Source organism: Heterodontus francisci, chromosome 14 (assembly GCF_036365525.1).
Source record: "Heterodontus francisci isolate sHetFra1 chromosome 14, sHetFra1.hap1, whole genome shotgun sequence".
Classification (NCBI taxonomy): Eukaryota; Metazoa; Chordata; class Chondrichthyes; order Heterodontiformes; family Heterodontidae; genus Heterodontus; species Heterodontus francisci.
The window spans coordinates 32,476,481-32,499,479 of record NC_090384.1 but is presented as its reverse complement, the minus strand read 5'-3'; the positions used below and the strand labels follow the sequence as shown (position 1 = coordinate 32,499,479).

At 44.3% G+C, this 22,999-nt stretch overlaps 1 protein-coding gene across 7 annotated transcripts in view; it reads right to left on the bottom strand.

Annotated features, from left to right (window-relative positions):
- The window catches only part of dgkza (diacylglycerol kinase, zeta a), a 656,642-nt gene that overhangs the window by 13,803 nt on the left and 619,840 nt on the right, over positions 1 to 22,999 (bottom strand). For all 7 annotated transcript variants that reach the window (XM_068045966.1, XM_068045967.1, XM_068045963.1 and 4 more), the window contains one exon: positions 21,574 to 21,673. In XM_068045966.1, the coding sequence (XP_067902067.1) occupies positions 21,574 to 21,673 (100 nt within the window). The remainder of the gene's footprint in view (positions 1 to 21,573; positions 21,674 to 22,999) is intronic.

Genomic DNA, 22,999 nt, shown 5'->3' with positions numbered 1-22,999 from the left:
AGCCAGAAGCGCTGCACAAAGAACAGCCAGGCGCTGCGCAAAAGACTTGCAGGTTGGTAGGTAAATTGGCCGTTATAAATTGCCCCTAGTATAGGTAGGTGGTAGGGACAGGTAGGGATGTGGTAGGAATATGGAATTACTGTAGGATTAGTATAAATGGGTGGTTGATGGTCGGCACAGACTCGGTGGGCCGAAGGGCCTGTTTCAGTGCTGTATCTCTAAACTAAAAAAAAAACTAAACTAAACTAAATGACTACTGGCAACACCTATGCAGTCATATTCAGCTGGCCTCTGACACTGGAAACATCAGAGGAATGTATGATGGCATTAAGAGAGCTTTTGGGCCAACCATCAAGAAGATCGCCCCCCCCTCAAATCTAAATCATGGGTGACAATCACTGACCAACGCAAGCAAATGGACCGCTGGGTGGAGCACTACCTAGAACTGTACTCCAGGGAGAATGTTGTCACTGAGACCGCCCTCAAGGCAGCCCAGTCTCTGCCAGTCATGGACGAGCTGGACGTACAGCCAACAAAATCAGAACTCAGTGCTGCCATTGATTCTCTAGCCAGCGAAAAAGCCCCTGGGAAGGACGGCATTACCCCAGAAATAATCAAGAGTGCCAAGCCTGCTATACTTTCAGCACTGTACAAACTGCTTTGCCTGTGCTGGGATGAGGGAGCAGTACCACAGGACATGCGCGATGCCAATATCAGCACCCTCTATAAGAACAAGGGTGACCGCGGTGACTGCAACAACTACTGTGGAATCTCCCTGCTCAGCATAGTGGGGAAAGTCTTCGTTCAAGTCGCTTTAAACAGGCTCCAGAAGCTGGTTGAGCGCGTCTACCCTGAGGCGCAGTGTGGCTTTTGAGCAGAGAGATCCAACATTGACATGCTGTTCTCCCTTCGCCAGCTACAGAAGAAATGCCGCGAACAACAGATGCCCCTCTACATTGCTTTCATTGATCTCACCAAAGCCTTTGACCTCGTCAGCAGACGTGGTCTCTTCAGACTACTAGCAAAGATCGGATGTCCACCAAAGCTACTAAGTATCATCACCTCATTCCATGACAATATGAAAGGCACAATTCAGCATAGCGGCACCTCATCAGACCCCTTTCCTATCCTGAGTGGCGTGAAACAGGGCTGTGTTTTCGCACCTACACTGTTTGGGATCTTCTTCTCCCTGCTGCTCTCACATGCATTCAAGTCTTCAGAAGAAGGAATTTTCCTCCACACAAGATCTGGTGGCAGGTTGTTCAACCTTGCCCGTCTAAGAGCGTAGACCAAAGTACGGAAAGTCCTCATCAGGGAACTCCTCTTTGCTGACGATGCTGCAATAACATCCCACACAGAAGAGTGTCTGCAGAGACTCATCGACAGGTTTGCGGCTGCCTGCAATGAATTTGGCCTAACCATCAGCCTCAAGAAAATGAACATCATGGGACAGGACATCAGAAATGCTCCATCCATCAATATTGGTGACCACGCTCTGGAAGTGGTTCAAGAGTTCACCTACCTAGGCTCAACTATCACCAGTAACCTGTCTCTCGATGCAGAAATCAACAAGCGCATGGGAAAGGCTTCCACTGCTATGTCCAGACTGGCCAAGAGTGTGGGAAAATGGCGCACTGACACGGAACACAAAAGTACGAGTGTATCAAGCCTGTGTCCTCAGTACCTTGCTCTACGGCAGCGAGGCCTGGACAACGTATGTCAGCCAAGAGCGACACCTCAATTCATTCCATCTTCGTTGCCTCCGGAGAATCCTTGGCATCAGGTGGCAGGACCTTATCTCCAACACAGAAGTCCTTGAGGCGGCCAACATTCACAGCATTTACACCCTACTGAGCCAGCGTCGCTTGAGATGGCTTGGCCATGTGAGCCGCATGGAAGATGGCAGGATCCCCAAGGACACATTGTACAGCGAGCTCGTCACGGGTATCAGACCCACCGGCCGTCCATGTCTCCGCTTTAAAGACGTCTGCAAACGCGACATGAAGTCCTGTGACATTGATCACAAGTCGTGGGAGTGAGTTGCCAGCGATCGCCAGAGCTGGCGGGCAACCATAAAGGCAGGGCTAAAGTGTGGCAAGTCAAAGAGACTTAGCAGTTGGCAGGAAAAAAGACAGAAGCGCAAGGGGAGAGCCAACTGTGTAACAGCCCCGACAACCAATTTTATCTGCAGCACCTGTGAAAGAGTCTGTCACTCTAGAATTGGCCTTTATAGCCACTCCAGGCGCTGCTTCACAAACCACTGACCACCTCCAGGCGCTTACCCATTGTCTCTCAAGACAAGGAGGCCAAAGAAGACTTCCCCTCTTAATCTTATTGCATTTGGCCTGGTTCTCTCTTGAAGAATTCATCTGACATGCATCAACACCACTTTTTTTGTTTCATCATATTCTCTATCTCCCTTGTCATCCAAGCAGCCCTGGCTTTGGTTCCCTTACATTCAAACCAGGGCAAAAGGTATCTAGCCGGTACCTGAAACATGTCCTCCTTAAAGATCAATCATTGTTCCGTTACAGTTTCTTCTGTCAGTCTTTGGTTCCATTTTACCTTGGCTAGATCCCCTCTCATCCCATTGAAATTAGCCCTCTTCCAATTTAGACGTTCTGCTTTAGATTGTTCCTTGCTCTTCTCCATTATGAACCTAAACCATATAATACAATGATCTCACCCAAGTTTTTCCCTACAGACACTTGGTCCATTTAGCCCGCCTCATTCCACAGCACCAGATCCAGCAATGCCTCCTTACTCGTTGGACTGAGAACATACTGGTCAAGGAAGTTCTCCTGAACACATTACCCCAATCGATATTTGGGTAATTAAAGCCCCCCAGTATTACCACTCTATAGTTCTTACATATCTGTGATTTCCCTGCAGATTTGCTCCTCTATCTCTCTCACTATTTGGAAGCCCATAGAATACTCCCGATAGTGTAATGATCCCCTTTTTGCTTCTCAACATGGGCTTTGTCTGTGCCCCCTCAAGAATATCCTCTCTTTCTAACACTACAATGTCTTCCCTAACCAGTATTGCCACCCGACCTCCCTTTTTTCCCTTCCCTATCTTTTCTGAACACTTTGCTTCCTTGAATATTAAGTGTGCAATACTCACCATTTTTAAGCCACGTTTACGATATCGCCACTACTTCATATTCCAATGCAACTATTTGTGCTTGTAACTCACAAATCTTATTCACCACAGTTTTAGTTTACATACATGCATTGTAAACCTGTCTTTGTATCCCCCTTAGTTTTCCTCAGTCTGCTCCTACCTAACATGCGACGACTTCCGTCTTCAATACTATCCAACACTCTCAATCTTTTATGCACCCTATTCCTCTTTTCTATCTCTAAATGTTGGTGCCCATTCCCTGCCGATTTAGTTTAAACCCTCTCAAACCACTCTACTGAACATCCCCACTGGTCTCAGTCCTGTTGAAGTGCAACCCATCCCTTTTGAATAGATACCTCCTGCCCCAGAACTGGTCCCAATGCCCCAAGAATCTGAAGCCCTCCCTCCTGCACTATGCCTCAAGCCATGTATTAATTCTCTCTATCTTGCTTCAGGGAGTGGAGAGGAGTCAAACTTGTGTGGCACTCAAACAGCGGGAGAGAATAAATACAGCGCAAGGCTCGGGGCCTTCATTTACCTTCGGGAGCTGAGAGGAATTGGACCTGCGAGGGAGTACCTACACAGCTTCAGGAGTCAGTGCGCACTTAGTTTAAAAAAAATTCGAACAGTGATACCACAGGACAGCTGCAAGGTGATTGGTTGGTGAGTAATTGCTGTTAGGGAGTATCTGTAAATAGCTAGGTTAGTACACTGCTGTTAGAGTGCATGTATTAATAGTGTTAATAGCTGGAAAGTAGAAAAACGCAAGATTAAAATTTATGTTTACCTTATAATTAATTAAGACAGCCAAGGAGAAGGGAATTAAGAAGCTGGTGAATCTATTGTTCTGTTTTATTTTGAACAGTAAGGTTTATTGTATTATCAAGGTTTAAATTAGTGCAGTAAGTGCTGGTGAGGAGAGGCATTAATTAAAAAGTTAATTAAGTAAATAATTGATTAGTTATTAAAAACACAATGAGGATGACAGGGCAGGTGATGTGTTGCAGCTGCTGTCTATGGGAGCTCCTGGACACCAGTGTGATTCACAGCAACCACTTTGCAGCTTCAGCTCAGAGCTGATGAGCGGGAGGCCAAGGTACAGACACTGCAATGCATCAAGAGGAGGGGAAAGTTACCTGGACACCTTGTTCCAGAAGGCAGTCACACCCCACGGATAGGGTCTTCTGGATTTGTCAGTGGTCAGGGACAGGTGGATGTGACTGCGAGTAAGGCAGATAAGGGGATAGAGAAGGCAAAAAAGAGGAGCCTCAGCCCTTGCAATTGTCCAACAGGTTTGAGGTTCTTTCATCTGGTATGGATGAGAGCGAGGTCTGCAGGGTGGATGAGCAAACTGGCCATCGCACCATGGTACAGGAAACCATTCAAGAGGGGTGAGTAAATAGAAATGTAGTGGTTGTACGGGACAGGATAGTCAGGGGGATAGACACCATTCTCTGCAGCCAAGAGTGAAAGTCCAGGAGGCTGTGTTGCCTGCCTGATGCCAGGGTTCGGGACATCTGCTCAGGGCTGGAAAGGAACTTGCAGTGGGAGGGGGAGAATCCCGTTGTCATGGTCCACGTGGGTACCAACAACATAGATAGGACTAGGGATGAGGTTCTGCATAGGGAATATGAACAGTTCGGGGATAAATTAAAAAGAACCTCAAAAGTAATAATTACTGAATTATTACCTGAGCCATGAGCAAATTGGAGTCGGGTAAATAAGATTACAGAGTTAAATGCGTGGCTCAAAGATTGGTGTGGGAGAAATGGGTTTCGATTCATGGGGCACTGGCACCAGTACTGGGGAAAGTGGGAGCTGTACCGTTGGGATGGTCTTCACCTGAAACGTGTTGGGATCACTGTTCTGGCGAGTCGTAAAACTAGGGCGGTTGAGAGGGCTTTAAACTAAATATTGGGGCAGGGGATCTGGTGAGAGAAGATATGATAAAGTAAAGAGAGGACAGGGCAAAAGAGCAAGGTAGCAATAAGGGAAATAATAATCAGCACGTGGCAGGAAGGAACAGAATGTACAAAATTAAGAGTGTGCAAGCAGCTAAGGCTAGAGGTTGCATAAATAATAAAAAGACAGAACTAAAGGCTCCGTACTTGAATGCGCGGAGCATTCATTACAAATGAATAGATAGCTCAAATAGAAATAAATATGTATGATCTGATCACCATTGCAGAGACATGGCTGCAAGATGACAAAGGTTGGGACCTGAATATTCAAGGGTACATGACATTTCGGAAGGACAGGAAACTAGGAAAAGGTGGAGGGGTAGCTCTGTTAATTATGGATAATATTAGTACAATAGAGAGAGGTGACCTTAGTTCTAAAAATCAAGATGTAGAATCAGTTTGGGTAGAGATAAGAAATAGTAAAGTTAGGAAGTCACTTGTGGGAGTAATTTATAAGCCCCCATAACAGTATCCATATTGTAGGACAAGGTATACAGGAAGAAATAATGGGGGCTTGTGAGAAAGGTACGGCGATAATCGTGGGTGATTTTAATCTACAGATAAATTGGCTGAATCAGATTGGCAAAGGTAGCCTGGAAGATGAGTTTATGGACTGTTTTCGGGAGAGTTTCTTAGAGCAGCACGTTCTAGAGCCAGAGAACAGGCTACTCTAGATCTGGTAATCTGTAACGCAACAGGATTAATTAATGACCTCATAGTAAAGATGCCCCTAGGTAGCAGCGATCACAAGATGATTGAATTCTACATTCAGTTTGAGGGTGAGAAGACTGGATCTAAGACTAGTGTTTTAAACTTAAATAAGGGTAATTATGAGGGTTTGAAGACAGCTGGGAAATTAGGTTAGTAGAGATGCAATGGCAGACATTTAAGGAGATATTTCATAACACTCAGCAACGTTACATTCTGGTGAGAAAGACCCTAGGGGAAGGATGCACTATCCATGGTTAACTAAGGAAGTTAAAGATACCTAACAGGAAACAGAGAGTAGGCATAAATGGGTGGTTTTCAGGTTGATAAGCTGTAAATAGTGGATTGCCACAGGGATCAGTGCTGGGGTCTCAACTATTTACAATCTAAATCAATGACTTGGATGAAGTCATAGAATGTATGGTTGCTAAATTTGCTGATGACACAAAGATAGGTAGGAGAGTAAGTTGTGAAGAGGACATAAGGAGTCTACAAAGGGATATAGATAGGTTAAGTGAGTGGGCAAAGATTTGACAGATGGAGTATAATGTGGGAAAATGGGAACTTGTCCACTTTGGCCAGAAAAATAGAAAAGCAACATATTATTTAAATGGAGAAAGGGTGCAGAACTCGGAGATGCAGAGGGATCTGGGTGTCCTAGTACACGAAACACAAAAGGTTACAGCAAGTGATTAAGAAGGCAAATGCAATGTTGCTGTTTATTGCAAGGGGAATGGAGAAGTGTACAGGGCATTGGTGAGACCACATCTAGAGTATTGTGTACAGTTTTGTTCTCTTTACTTAAGAAAGGATATAATTGCATTGAAAGCAGTTCAGAGAAGGTTTACTCAACTGGTTCCTGGGATGAGAAAAGTTGGATAGGTTGGGTCTGTATTCATTGGAGTTTAGAAGGATGAGAGGTGATTTTTTTGAAATAGGGTGGAGGTTGAAAGGATGTTTCCCATCAGAGGAAAGACTAGAACTAGGAGGCACAGTTTAAAAATAAGGCGTCTCTCTTTTAAGACACAGATGAGGAGAAATTGTTTCTCTCAGAGGGTTGTGAGTCTTTGGAACTCTCTATTCCAAGGGAGTCAAAGGGTATCGGGTGTAGGCAGGAAAGTGGAGTTGAGTCCACAAACATATTAGCCATGATCTTGTAGAATGGCAGAGCAGGCTTGAGGGGCCAATTAGCCTACTCCTGCTCCTAGTTCGTGATGTTCCTATTCCTATTCTCGCTAGCGTGTGGCACTGAGTAATCCAGAGATTAAAACCTTCGAGGTCCTACTTTTTAAACTTCATCTCTAGCTTCTGAAAATCTGACTGTAGGATGTCAATACCTGCTCTCTTTTAAGTCCTTGGCTCCACGTATACCATGACTTCTGGCTCACTCCCTTCCCCCCCCACCCCCGCAGAATATTAAGCACCCTCTCCGTCATGTCCTTTACATTGGCACCAGACAGGCAACACACCAAACGGGACTCACGATGACAGTTATAAAAATGTCTGTCTGTCCCCTTAACTATGGAATCTCCTATAACAACTGCATTACTATTCTTTGCTGTTTCTTCTTGGTTTGCAAGGAACTTACCAAAGTCTAATAAATAATTCGAACACCTGGCTCATTACTTTAATAGAAGGCAAGTTACATTCCCTGCAAGGTTCCATTAACATTTCAAGGTTATTCACTTATTGGTTTTCCTAATTTACATTCAACATTGAACTGCGTGTGCTGATTATTCTATTTTTGCTTGTCATGAAAGAATTCGAGAGCTGTCGATAACCTTTTGTTTTGAAGCTACTGATATTTTCCAGTTTTATTTTCTCTTTTGCCTCAAGCTATCAGAAGTCTCCGTGTCGAATGCCGATGAATTGGGCCACCCAGGGATTCATCTGTCGTAGCGCATGACAGATAAGTGACAGGTGAGAAACAGCCATCCTGTGGAGAAACACCCTCACTTTCCTTTAAGTTCTTTAGTTTGCTTCAGAGTCAACAATCAAGAATCTCTCCAGGACAGGATGAGCTCCCTTCTGGCTGACTGGATCAATGAGATGGATCTCCTTCCACTCCCTGCAACCACCACCCCCAAACTGGAAACTTTACACACTGGCAGGTGAACTTCACACATTGTTTTAGAATGAGCATGAAAAGAAAACCACTTCCGGAAAGATGGCTCAGGCACCTATTCTTTTGCCTTGGGGCTTTTGGTTTTGGAACTTGTTAGAATAAAAATATAAAATGTGCCCATGGCCTACAATGGCATCTGCAGCTCTATGGGCACAGTATAAGGAAGTAAAAACTACCATCGTACAAAGCACTTACAGAGCTTATGTGTTAATGCCCCACCCCCACCACAGTGACTATAGTGAACCCACAAAGGCAGTCAAGGCTTCACTGTGGCCTGGCACTAGAGCCATATTTTTCTCAACAGGCTTTTAATCAAACTACTGTCTCTTAATGCTGATTTTTCACAGTTTCCAGTGGTTGCTATAGCAATCATACAAGAGAGGCTTATAATGTGGTGAATGCTGACAATTTTCCATGCCAGGCTAAATTTGGGCCTACAATGAGCCTTCTCACACAGAGGTGCAGGATTTAACACTTTGCCAGTAAATGAACTGGTTCTCCACTAAAATGCATTGCTTCTTACTGCAATAGAAGGCATTTCTGAATGTGCTCGTGGAGCGAAGCACCCCACTGTTCTTCAATTTGATGAGACAGCAAGGATTAATCACCCTAAAAGCTTTATGGGCATTCCTACGCAGGCTAGTGCTGTAGTGTATCACTGTATGAGCACACCCTACGTCATTCAACACAGGAGTGGATTCTCCAACGATTCAGGTTCACAACTTCAGTCAGATGTCAAAGGAAAATGCTCACCCATTGCCGTCGTCGTTGCATAGGCAACGGCTGGAAATTGTGGGTTGGAGAGGGGCAATGGGGAGGGATCTCCATACTAATCCCTTATGGACTAGAAAATTGGAGAAATACCTGAGAACAATGGAAGGAAGGAACTTGTATTTATATAATACAATTATATATATAATATATAATCCGTTCCGAAGAAGGGTCACTGACCCGAAACGTTAACTCTGCTTCTCTTTCCACAGATGCTGCCAGACCTGCTGAGTGATTCCAGCATTTCTTGTTTTTGTTGTATTTATATAATGCCTTTCACAACCTCAGGACAATCCAAATACTTCACTGTCATTGAAATACCTTTTTTGAAGTGTTGTCACTGTTGCAATGTTGGGAAACATGACAGCTAAGGTCCCACAAACAAGAATGAGGTAATGACCAGATCATTTTTTTAAAAATGATGTTTGTTAAGGAATAAATATTGGCCAGGTCACTGGGGACAACTCACTTGCTTTTCAAAATAGTGCCATGGGATCTTTTACATTCACCTGAGAAGGCGGATGGGGCTTCAGTTTAATGTCTAATCTAAAAGACAGCACACCTCCAACAGTGCAGCACTCCCTCAGTATTGGACTGAGGTGTTAGCATCGATTCTGTGCTCAAGTCTCCAGAATGGAATGTGAACCCACAACCTTCTAATTCAAGAGGTGAAAGTGCTACCACTGTGCCACAGCTGACATCTAATCATCTAATTGTGAAGCCCGTGGTGAGAGAACAGACAGAATATCCTTGTCTGGTCGGGCGCAGGAAAAAATGGAAGGACTCGGGTTGGGTTGGGCTTGGGGTCAGATGTGGTTCTGTCGGGCTGGGGTCGGGTTTAATTTGCAGACCCAAGCCGGCCTTTAGACTATGCCTCTTAGTCCTAGACCCCTCAACCAGCAGAAATAGTTTCTCTCTATCTATCCTATCTGTTCACCTTAATATCTTGAAAACCTCACCCCTTAACCTTCTAAATTCCAGGGGAAAAATCCTAGTTTATGTATTCGCTCCTTGTAATTTAACCCTTGGGGTGCAGGTATCATTCTGATAAAAGCATGCTGCATTCTCTCCAAGGCCAATATATCCTTCCTAAGATGTGATGTCCAGAACTGCTCACAGTACTCCAGGTGTGGGCTAATCAGGCTTTGCATAACTGAAGCATGGCTTCTACCCTCTATATCTAGAAGACTAGAATACAAAAGGCCAGCATTCCATTAGCCTTTTTGATTACCTGTTCCGGTTCATGACATTTTAATGATATGTGTCCTTGGACTCCAAAGTCTCTTGGGACCTCCACTGTTTCTAGCTTTTCACCATTTAGAAAGTACTTTGTTCTAACCATTCTGGTTCAAAGTGGTTGATCTCACATTTGCCTGCACTGAAATCCATTTGCCACAATTTTGCCAATTCGCAAATACCTATCAATATCTCTTTGCAATTTTATGCTTCCATCTATATTTCTCACAAAGCCGCCTATCTTTGTGTCATCGGCAAATCTAAACATGTGGCTTTCTATTCCATCATCTAAGTCATTAATAAATACAGTGAATAGTTCAGTCCCCAGTGCAGTCAAAATTCAAAAAAGAAAAATCCATATCCTAATGGCAATAAGGAACTCTGCAGCACTTTCTGGAAAGCACATGTGCTAATAATGCATGTGCACAGGTACAGGGGAGTTAAGGGTTACGGGAACAGGCAGTAATAAAATAGGCAATAGTGAATCAGGAGTTTTGACTTCAAACAGAAAAGGCGATGTGTAAAACGGACTGCTGATTCACTATCGTCTGTTTTGCCCGACTGTCTCAGACAAATTTCACCCTCGTGTTTCTTTCTGTCAGAAATTCAACCTCCCTGATCTTGTTGGGTCAAATACTCAATGGGATCAAGAGGATGGACAATGAAACCTGCTGCCAGATCAACACCAACTGTGCCCTGAGATGGCAGCTCAGAGGTTTGTTGCAATGGCCCAGGCCAACTCTCCCTTTTTTCCTTTGCTCCCTGGGGTTGGAAGACACCTTATTACAATGATGCGGTTGACAGTGTAAATGTTATGCAGGTAAAGAGTTGCTTTGCTTCCACTGCTATGGCAACATATATCATGTTACTGCATTGCTAAGGATTAGGGTACACGGTGCTGCCCAAAACATCATTTCAGTAAGTCCACAAAGAGAATAGATCAGAAGTTTATGGCAGCATAGTTTACCTTTGTAATATGTACCATGAATATTACTGAGGTAAGGGTCGAGGCTCCTAGTTTCTCTCTTCCTTTGAGCACCATGAATACTCTTGTGCTGTTAGACACCAATGCCAACACTTTGACCACTGGCCTTCTCTTTAAGCAGCGTCCTGGGTTATTACTTTTTTTTGCATTGTGTTAGCAATCAGCTTGCATTGTACCTGTTTTCTCTTCAGCCGTTTGTTTTTCTAATTAGGGCCATTTTGCTGAGCAACCTTTTGGCTAGACCAGGGTACAAACAGACCACAGAGCAGAAATGTTCATTTGAACTAATCACGATGTATGCAGGATGCTGCGACGGCGGTTCTATCATTTAATGGCAGCCTCTGGGCACGTCCGAATGAGCTCCATATTGGCAGTTTGGATAAACATCAGGAAAGACTAACATTCTGCGTGACGGACTGCAGTGCATGGCATATCATCATACTGTAGCAGGATGTCTCCTTCATTAGCTGGATGTAGGGTGAGTCAGTAAAGATTTGGCTGTGCCTTAACTCTTGCAATGCTGGTGATGATATTTGCTGAGTTAAGAGATTATCACAAAGTACATCAAAATTGCTTTGACCTTTAACCCAATGACATTTTGCCCTGATCTGGTTAAAAAGGTATCTCACAGACAGCAGAGATTTCAGGAATGCTCACCTGTGGAATTGGCATACAGATCAGTGTTTAAGAGGAGGTGACACTGAAGGATCAGTTCTTCCAACCGTTACCAGCTGGTGGATTATTAATGACAGGGCCAGTAAAGATTCCAGATGGGGGGATTTTTTTTCTCTCCCCTCTTGTTTTTGAAACCCATTCTGGCAATTTTCTTCTTTAATAACAGCTCCTAACTAATTTCAAAATGGTCCTCACAATAGTTACCCCATCATCTAACATTTATATCCAATTCACATCACATTAATTTAGCTATAATAAAAACAAGAAATGCTGGAAATACTCAGCAGGTCTGGCAGCATCTGTGGAGAGAGAAGCAGAGTTAATGTTTCAGAAGAAGGGTCACTGGCCTGAAACGTTAACTCTGCTTCTCTCTCCACAGATGCTGCCAGACCTGCTGAGTATTTCCAGCATTTCTTGTTTTTATTTCAGATTTCCAGCATCCGCAGTATTTTGCTTTTACATTAATTTAGATGTCTGGCACAAGGACAGCTGGTTTCCCACAGGAAAAGGTCTTGACCTTCCCTTGTGTTGTACAGTCTGTTAATGGAAGATTAGACCTCAATCCTTTTTTTAAAGATATAGGGACTGTCACTTAGGCTTTGCTCTGAAATAACAACAGCTCCAGATTAGAGTTGCAATCTAATTACCAACCATTTATTTGGAAAGAGTTGTCACACACTGTAAATCATGGGAGCAGCTGACAATGGCCTCTGTCCCCCATCCCAAACACCACTATTCAATGTTAATATCACAATATAACCCTCTACTAGTACTGAGAGTGACAATTCACAAAGCCTTTTCTTTCCTATGAACACCCACATTGCTGGTCCAATGAGTTGTGGAGCAGTAAAGCACAGGCTCATGCCTCATGGAACTTCTAATGTTAGCCTGAGCTTCCAGGAGGAGCAGGGGGAAGCATTAAATGGAATCACAGAATGGTTACAGCACAGAAGGCCATTCAGCCCGTTATGCCCATGCCAGCTCTTTACAAGAGCAACTCTGCTAGTCCCATATTACCGCCCTATCCCTGTAGCTCTGCAATTTCTTATTTTTTTCAGGTGCTTATCCAATTCCGTTTTGAAAGCCACAATTGGATCTGCCTCCATCACACTCTCAAACAATGCATTTCAGATCCTAACGACTCACTGCGTAAAAAAGCTGGTTTATGATAAAGAGGGAAAGATGGACAGAGAAAGAGGGAGTCAGTTGAGATGAAGACGGACAGAGACAGATATACATACATAAACGATGGGGGGAGGACGTTCACCCCAGGTCTGCTCTCATATACATCTTCCTAGTAACTGTCTAAAGAGCAGAAGAAGAAGACTGGGAGCAGGTCACCTGATCTAATAACTGAAGCACAGTGCGATACTAAAAAAAAAAAATGGGAAATAGGCAAAACAAAACATTTTTTCTTTTTGTAGTTGTAAACTATTACCTAACAAAAACATACAACAGTTTTGTATAAACCATAAACTATTTCAGAAAATGCTGTTCACACACAACTGGTGTCATCATTTGCCCCTTCCCTTTCTGACATACCCTATTGTAAGTGATGTGTTTATTTTTGTTGATGCGAGTCCTTCTTGTTCAAGCATTTTTCACTCCTTTTCTCCCTCATGATGCACCACTTTGACTCAAGAAAAGTGGGTGCTGCAGTCAGAGGCCTGTACTGAGAATGAACACTAGGGTATCAGAGTGTGGCCCTGTGATGACCCGCTTGTTAATCTTCCCTCCTTCCTTGTGGGGAAATGCCTGACTTCCCGGAGGCAGCACAGCTGAGTCAGTGCCTCAGCGGGGGAGGTAGGGAATGAGGGAATTCTAATCCAAACCACACGAATAATGCTGCTGCTTAGGTCTCCATAAATCAGGATTTGCATTACTGAGCCAATCATTTGGTTTTACAGCTTCTTCCAGGAATTTTATCTTCCCCAGCAGCTGGTGGCAAGTATCTGAAATCTGAACTGATCCACTCTGGACTAATTTGGCAAACAAGCAAAACAAAAAATTGCTAATGGTCAAAATCAGAATAATCTGGATTCAGATTGGCTGCAAAAGTCATCCCTAATGAAAATGCATCCAGATTAGCACCAAGATCCATGCAGAAACGTCAATGCATCAACGTGGAGCAACTAGCAGCCAGGGTTGGCATGTATGCTGCATTTTCATTATATCCTGGCTTTTGTTTGCAGCAGGATTATGTGAAGCACATTTACTTCAGCAGGACCAGTGTCAGGGTGGGAGTGGCATTGAAACCGGCTGCCTCAGGAGTAATCTCACTATATAAAACGGCTGACTAATTAGGGAAAGCAGCAGTCAGCAGCAAACAGGCTTAGCACTGAAGGAGGGGAAAAAATCAGGAGGCCCAGCAGTGTAGGAAGCAAAATTATTAACCATTTATTCTTGAAGTTCAGGAGGGCTCAATTAAGAACTCTTTGCAGCAAAGTGCTTTCACTGGCTTTTTTTTTTAAAAGGGTAAAATGCTTCTTTCCATGCAATGTTCACATCTCACTTTTCTTAGATTTCCCCATGTAGTGGTACTTTGCCAACCCACACACCATCTGAGAAGAAAATATGGCTTAACATCTGCTTTTAATGTCGGAGTATTATCTACAAGAAATACTTGCGCAAGGAATTAAGTGACTGGGACAACATTAAACATGGGTGATTAAAATTTATCTTTAGTGGCTGGTGTAATAACCTTTCTTCCCATGGCACCCTATTCTATTCCATATTGGGAAGCCTCTTGCTTTAAGATATAAGGGTACTCGATTATTAACTCTTAACTCTCCAAGATGTCCAACATACGACTCTCCCAAGATGTTCAACAGTCCCTATCCATGGTTCTCCTTCCAACTGACCGAGCTCCTGATCTCAAGCCACGCCATCACAGGGAGGCACAGACCAATGGCGTGCTCAACCTTGAAAGGAAGGTTAAAACCAGAGGTAGGTTAACTCTAGGCTGCTTCATTGGGGCTGGGATCAGGTTGGTCCTTTTGCATGGTTGGTGTGTGAGTTGGCAAAGCACCACTGCATGAGAAAACCTACGAAACATGAGGGGGAAATACACTGGATAGAAGGTAGCATTAACTATGCTATGGAGGAATGTTTAGGAAGATAAGCTATCAAGAAAAGTACTCCTCAAAGGATTCGAGAAGAGTTAGGAAGTCTTGTTTGAGAGAAGTATCTTTGAAGTAAACAACTGTGACTTTATGCGAATAGACTGTCAAAAAATTCAAGAACAGATACATCAGAGGGGAGGCAGTGGCGTAGTGGGAATATCACTGAACTAGCAACCCAGAGGCCCCGGCTAATGCTCTGGGGACATGGGTTCAAATCTCACCACGGCAGATGCTGAAATTTGAAATCAATTAATAAAAAAATCTGAAATAAAAAAATCCAGTCTGCTGGTAACCATGAAACCATAGTCGATTGGTTCCCATCTGGTTCACGAATGTCCTTTAGGGAAGGAAATCTGCCGTCCTTACATGGTCTGGCCTACATGTGACTCCATACCCACAGCAATGTGGCTGACTTTTAACTGCTCTTTGAAATGGCCTAGCAAGCCACTCAGTTATACCAAACCACGACAAAGTCTAAGAAAAGGAATGAAACTGGACGGACCACCCAGCATCGACCTAGGGTCTGGAAATGACAACGGCAAACCCAACCCTATCAAACCCGCAAAGTCCTCCTTACTAACATCTGGGGGCTTGTGCCAAAGTTGGGAGAGATGTTCAACACACTAGTCAAGCAACAACATACTCATGGAATCATATCTTACAGAGAATGTCCCAGACACCACCATCACCATCCCTGGGTATGTCCTGTCCCACCAGCAGGACAGACGCAACATTGACTCTGGACGCCATGAAGTCTCATGGCATCAGGTCAAACATGGACAAGGAAATCTTCTGCTGATTGCCATCTACCGCCCCCCTTGGCCGATGAATCAGTGTTTCTCCATGTTGAACACCAATTGGAAGAAGCACTGAGGGTAGTAAGGGTACAAAATGTACTCTGGGTGGGGGACTTCAATGTCCATCACCAAGAGTGGCTCGGTAGTACCACAACTGACTGAACTGGCCGGGTCCAAAGGGACATAGCTGCTAGACTGGGTCTGTGGCAGGTGGCGAAGGAACCAACAAGAGGGAAAAACCTACTTGACCTCGTCCTCACCAATCTACCTGTCGCAGATGCATCTGTCCATGACAGTATTGGTAGGAGTGACCACCGCACAGTCCTAGTGGAAACAAAGTCCCGCCTTCATATTGAGGGTACCCACCATCGTTTTGTGTGGCACCGTGCTAAATGGGATAGATTTGGAACAGTTCTAGCAACTCAAAACTGGGCATCCATGAGGTGCTGTGGGCCATCAGCAGCAGCAGAATTGTATTTAACCACAATCTGTAACCTCATGGCCCGGCATATCTCCCACTCTACCATTGCCATCAAGCAGGGAGTCCAATCCTGGTTCAATGAAGAATGCAGCACCAGGCATACCTAAAAATGAGGTGTCAACCTGGCGACGCCACAACACAGGACTACTTGTATGCCAAACCACGGAAGCAGCATGTGATAGACAGGGCCAAACGATCCCACAACCAACGGATCGGATCTAAGCTCTGCAGTCCTGCCACATCCAGTCGTGAACAGTGGTGGACAATTAAACAACTGACACAAGGAGGAGGCTCCACAAATATCCCCATTCTCAATGATGGGGGAGCCCAACACATCAATGCAAAAGACAAGGCTGAAGCATTTGCATCCATATTCAGCCAGAAGTGCCGAGTGTATGATCCATCTCAGCCTCCTCCTGAGGTCCCCAGCATCACAGATGCCAGTCTTCAGCTAATCCGATTCATCGTACATGAAATCAAGAAACGGTTGAAGGCACTAAATACTGTAAAGGCTATGGGCCCTGACAATATTCTGGCAATAGTACTGAAGACTTGTGCTCCAGAACTAGCCCTGCCCCTAGCCAAGCTGTTCCAGTACAGCTACAACACTGGCATCTACCTGGAAATGTGGAAAATTGCCCAGGTATGTCCTGGGCATAAAAAGTAGGACAAATCCAACTCAGCCAATTACCGCCCCATCAGTCTACTCTCGATCATCAGCAAAGTGATGGAAGGAATCATCAACAGTGCTTTCAAGCAGCATTTGCTCAGCAATAAATTGGTCAGTGATGCTCAGTTTGGGTTCTGCCAGGGCCACTCAGTTCCTGGCCTCATTACAGCTTTGGTCCAAAGATGGACAAAAGAACTGAACTCAAGAGGTGAAGTCAGGTGAGAGTGACTGCCCTTGACATCAAGGCAGCATTTGAGTAAGTATGGCATCAAGGAGCACTAGCAAAATTGGAGTCAATGGGAATCAAGGGGAAACTCTCTGCTGGTTAAAGTCATACCTACCACAAGGGAAGATGGTTGTGGTTGTTGGAGGTCAATCATCTCAGTCCCAGGACATCACTGCAGGAATTCCTCAGGGTAAACAATCTTCAGCTGCTTCATCAATGACCTTCCCTCCATCATAATGTCAGAAGTGGGGATATTCACTGATGATTGCACAATGTTCAGTACCATTCGTGACTCCTCAGATTCTGAAGCAGCTCATGTCCATATGCAGCAAGACCTGGACAACATCCAGGCTTGGGGTGATAAGTGGCAAGTAACATTCGCGCTACACAAGGGCCAGGCAATGACCATCTCAAACAAGAGAGAATCTAAATATCTCCCCTGAATGTTCAATGGCATTACCATTGCTGAATCCCCCCATAATCAACATCCTGAGGGTTACCATTGACCAGAAACTGAACTGTACCAAACACACAAATACTATGTCTACAAGAGGTCAGAAACTGGGAATTCTAGAGCGACTAACTCACCTCCTGTCTCCCCAAAGCCTGTCCAACATCTACAAGGCACAAGTCAAGAGTCTGATGGAATACTCTCCACTTGCCTGGATGGGTGCAGCTCCAACAACTCAAGAAACTCGGCACCATCCAAGACAAAGCAGCCCACTTGACTGGTACCTCATCCACCACCTTCAACATTCACTCCCTTCACCACCGATGCACAGTGGCAGCAGTGTGTAACATCTACAAGATGCAATGTAGCAACTCTCCAAGGCTCCTTCAACAGCACCTTCCAAACCTGCAACCTCTGCCACCTAGAAGGACAAGGGCAGCAGATGCATGGGAACACCACCACCTGCAAGTTCCCCTCCAAGTCACACACAATCCTGACTTGGAACTATATCGCCGTTCCTTCACTGTTGCTGGGTCAAAATCCTGGAACTCCCTTCCTAACAACACTGTGGGTATACCTACCCCATATGGGCTGCAGCGGTTCAAGAAGGCAGCTCACCACCACCTTCTCGAGGGCAATTAGGGATGGGCAATAAATGCTGGCCTAGCTAGTGACGCCCACATCCCACGAACAAACCAATAAAAAAAAACACCATGAGGTCTTATCTGTGACATGTACCTTTGATGTAGGCAAACCCAGGTGCACAAAGGAGCACGGTTTTCACCAGTTATTTGGACGGCTTGAAAGATAGCGAAACTGAAATGTTACTCTCTGTATCCAGTTAGATTGATCACTTATTCTGTATATGATAAAGTCTGTGCTGCTTACTCCACCATAATTGTCGTGAACCACAGAAGGGAGGTGGTTAACTAACAAGTGATCCTAATAGGGACCAGCACAGTGTACTGCTCCGTCTGCACTGTCACTTTATTTAGAATACTCTTTGTCCACAAGGTACATCTCCACAGTAGCAAACCTTTTTGAGGGCAGGTGGGGGAGGGGGAGGTTAATTGTATACATTTCACTGATTTTAATTGGATCTGAACTATAGTATCCAAATGTACTCCCTCCAGCCACACAGTCCAGTCTGCCAAGTTAGCTACTTCCCTTTGAAATATGGCTGCAACATTGCCAGAGGCTGCCATCACTCTAATGCTGGACGCTGGAGCTTTACATCCATCTCGAATTGACGAGCATGTCAAAAGCAAGTGGTGCTGACCTATCCCGCCATTTGAACCTTAACCTCTGGAAACAGTGGAGAGTACATAAGTCGTGAGCACGTGATGGAGAACCATTCCGCTATGCCACCACACAGGATGTCAATCATTCCCTGTTAACCACCCCCTTTTCCCAGCTCCTGCTCATAATGCCAGCCCAGCAAGAAAGGTGGGAGTGATAGACGCATATCAGCAGAAGTGAGAGAAAAGGAATTAGACACTGACATGGTTTGCTGGCAACAACTGGCAGACAGGACCAACTCTAACACTGCAGAGCCAGAATACTGAAACTAGAACTTCATTCATTTGCCCATGGCCTTTCCTTAGGAGCACAATAGGGGAGGCGGTGGCATAGTGGTAATGTCACTGGACTATTAATCCAGAGCCCAGGTTAATGCTCTGGAGACAAGGATTCAAATTGCACCACGGCAGATGGTGAAATTTGAATTCAATTAATAAATCTGGACTTAAAAGCTAGTCTAATGGTGACCACAAAACCATTGTCGATTGTTGTAAAAACCCATCTGGTTCACTCATGTCCTTTAAGGGCAGCGCAGTGGTTAGCACTGCAGCCTCACAGCTCCAGCAACCCGGGTTCGGTTCTGGGTCTTGCCTGTGCAGAGTTTGCAAGTTTTCCCTGTGACTGTGTGGGTTTCTGCTGGGTGCTCCAGTTTCCTCCCACAGCCAAAGACTTGCAGGTTGATAGGTAAATTGGCCATTGTAAATTGCCCCTAATGTAGGTAGGTGGTAGGCGATTTGTGGGGATGTGGTAGGGAATATGGGATTAAGGTAGGATTAGTATAAATGGGTAGTTGATGGTCGGCACAGACTCGGTGGGCCGAAGGGCCTGTTTCAGTGCTCTATGACTAAGGAAGGAAATCTGCCATGCTTACTGGTCTGGCCTACATGTGACTCTAGACCGCTCCCCACCCACAGCAATGTGGTTGACTCTGAAATGGAGTCCTCCCTAGCAAGTCACTCAGTTCAAGCGAAATTAGGGATGGACAATAAATGCTGGCTTTGCCAGCAATGCCCACATCCCACAAATGAATAAAAAACATGAACATATTCAAAGAGTTGAAACAAAGACAATGTTCTGCCTGTGGACGTTTCACAAATATAACATGATAGATTATTAACTTCTACTAATTGGAAGAGAAACAATGTTGCACCAACCTCTATATCATATTGATCTGGGGTCCAATTGACATATTACTTCTTTGGACACCTGGACAGATGTCTAGATTTAATACTTGTGACACTCGTGTCACAGCAAATGTCATCCTAAAAATGTTCTCTCATGTCTATATGAGTCTTAGAGTTATATGCAAAGAAATACAAAGAAATCTGGAACTTTCTCCCTCAAAGGGTTGTGGGTTCGAGGACAATTAGAACTTTCGAGACTGAGGTCTTTGTTAGGTAAAGTATCAAACGATATGGAGCTAAGGTGAGAAAATGGTATTGAGGTGCAGATCAGCCACATGGAGAATGGAGAAGCTGGGATTATTATCACAGCAGAGAAGGTGAAGGGGAGATTTAATAGAGGAGTTCAAAATTATGGAGGGCTTTGATAGAGTAGATAGGGAGAATCTGTCTACATTGACAGGAGGATCAGTAATCAGAAGACAGATATATGAAAATTGGCAAAAGGAACCAGAGGGGAAAGGAGGAGGCATTTTTTACACAGTGTGTTGCTATGATTTGGAGTGCACTTCCTGAAAGGCAATTAGATATATACTTGAAAAGGAAAAAAAAAGTGAGGGCTATGGTGAAAGAGCAGGGGGCGTGGAACTAATTGGAAAACTCTGTCAAGAGCCAGCACAAGCATAATGGGCTGAATGGCCTCTTTCTGTGCTGTAGGATTCCATGATCAAACTGAATGACACAGCAGGCTCGAGCAGTCGAATACCTACTCCTGTTCCTATGTTCCTAAGAGGGCTTTTCTACAAGGACATCAGGGACACTAGTCCTGAAAAGCTGGTGGCATAACCAAAAATATTTTTTCCCATCATGTGACAAAAATTCAAAACTTCATTAATTATAAATAATCTGTGGCTAAGTGGCACATCTAATGTGAATTCAAATTAGCCCAAGTTATCACTCCACGCCCATTTACCCACTATTGTTTCGTGCACTAAAACTTATGCTATGCAGAATGCCTTTCAGCTACATCTTTTCTTTGGCATGGGAAGGGGTTCTTTGCAGGGATACTTTAGAAAAGTAGGCAAAAATTGCAATTTGACAAACGAATTTCACTCAGGGACTGCAGTATGATATTAAACTAGTAATCCAGAGAATGAGAGTTTAATTGCACCATGGCAGTTTGAGAATTTAAATTCACTTCAGAAAATCTAAAAAAGTTGATGTCAGTAAAATTTTGTGACTATGAAGTTGTCAGGTTTTTTATTTTATTTATTTATTTTAAATAAAGGTTAAATAAAGCCTAATGGCTCGTTAATTTTCTTTAGAGAAGGAAACTTGCCGTCATGACTGGTCTGGCCAAAATGCGACTTCAGTCCCACACCAAAGTGGTTGACTTTTAACTGCCTTGGAAGTAGCCCTGCAAACCAAGTAGTTGTATCAAACTGTTACCACATTCTCAGGGCAATGAGGGATGGGCAATAAATGATGGCCTAGCTAGTGATGCCCATGTCTTGAGAATGAAGAAAGAAAAAGAATTGAGGGCCAAAAAGTGAGATTTTGTAGTACCACAGGCATCTGAAGTGTGGGGTGGGGGTGACGGCATCAATTGAAGCACAGCACACAGTTATTTTGTAACTAGCATGAGCTGTTTATTTTTCTACCTCAATAAGTATCTTCCCGCTACAAATGGGCTAGCGCATTGGGGTTGGACCATCCGAACCAGACACTTTGCAGTCACCATTTCACTTGGAGTAAATTTGTGGTCATTACTAAAGAGAGATTTGGCCCTCTGAGCTGCTACCAAAGCTACAACCATTACCTGCAAATCCGTCTTCATTAAGGATGCACCAGCTTCCACAAGAAAGTGGCATATGGTTCGATGTCGGAGTGCAGCTGCTTTGTGTAGAACTGTCTCACCACTGCAAATAGAAATCATAATCCCGACTTTATATTCCGAAGATTTCTCTCAACAGAGCACTTTGCCATTATCCCAGTTATAAACATATGCTGCAGCAATAAATCTGGACTCTTAAATTTTCAACAAAAAGTTTGACATTACTTTCCTCCGGAACTATTAACCACTTATTCCCCTTTCGCTCAGTTTCCCTAGGCCACACCCACCAGCCTCAGAGGGAGGCCTGCAGAGTTTCTCCAAGGCTCTGAGCCAGCTGTTGGAAGGTGCATGATTAGCAACTGGGATCAAACATAGTACAATGCTTTCCGCATCTATCTGGTCGCTGGTCAGCACCTCCCTGTAACAGGATAGCTGATTATCCGCAGTTCAGCAGTATAGGAGAACAAACCAGTGTCACACACTGCTCTGATGCAGTGTATTAGTGTCACAATGTGTCAGACAACCAGCAGCATCAGTTGGTTAAATAGCATTTTTTCCAAAATTAACTTTCCGGGTGGCAGTGTAAAATAAATGAGGCCGCAGCAGTAAATGTAAATGTTATAGCCTAGAAATTTGGTTATGTTTGAAAATGGACGTGCTGCCGGGGCTGGGGGGGCAGGGGCCGCACACGGCATATAATAAGTTAGGTGTGATGTCAGCTGTACCTGTGCTATTCGTTGGCTGTGTGCTTGTTTGGTGGGGTGGGGGCAGGAAATTGGGCCAGCACCTCTTAAAAGGGAGGCACATTCGAGGTGCAGACAGCAGAGAATGTAAGAAGTGGCTGAAAGACCTGCACATGAGGCTTCTAGGAGGAGAGACATCTTGCTCCCTGCAGAGGACAGAAAATCCTCCAAGGAACATCTCCGCTGCCAATGAAAAGATGTTGCAGAGGAGTTCAATACGAGTAGCTTAGCTTCCAGGACATAGGTACAATGCAGAAAGAAGTTCAATGACTTTACCACAATTGTCAAGCTAAGAACACAACTTCTCTCTCCTCACACTTGCGCCTCAATAATCACAATACTGCTTCCCGACAATCACTGCACCACACTTCACTTCACCTCCTCTCCTTCTACTCACAGACTCTGCACTTCCTACTCTCACCATTACTGCAACCCTCACTTCCTCATACCTTCCATCTTTGACACAACATACAAACTATTCTACCATGACAGGTGCATTCTCAAAACACCTCACAAGAACGTCACTAATACTTTCCCATTTTTCTTTCTTGCAGAGAAAGGTCACGACCAAATTTCATTCTTTCATGGGATGTGGGCATCGCTGACTAGGTCAGCATTTATTACCCATCCTGAATTGCCTTTGAGAAGGTGGTGGTGAGCTGCCTTCT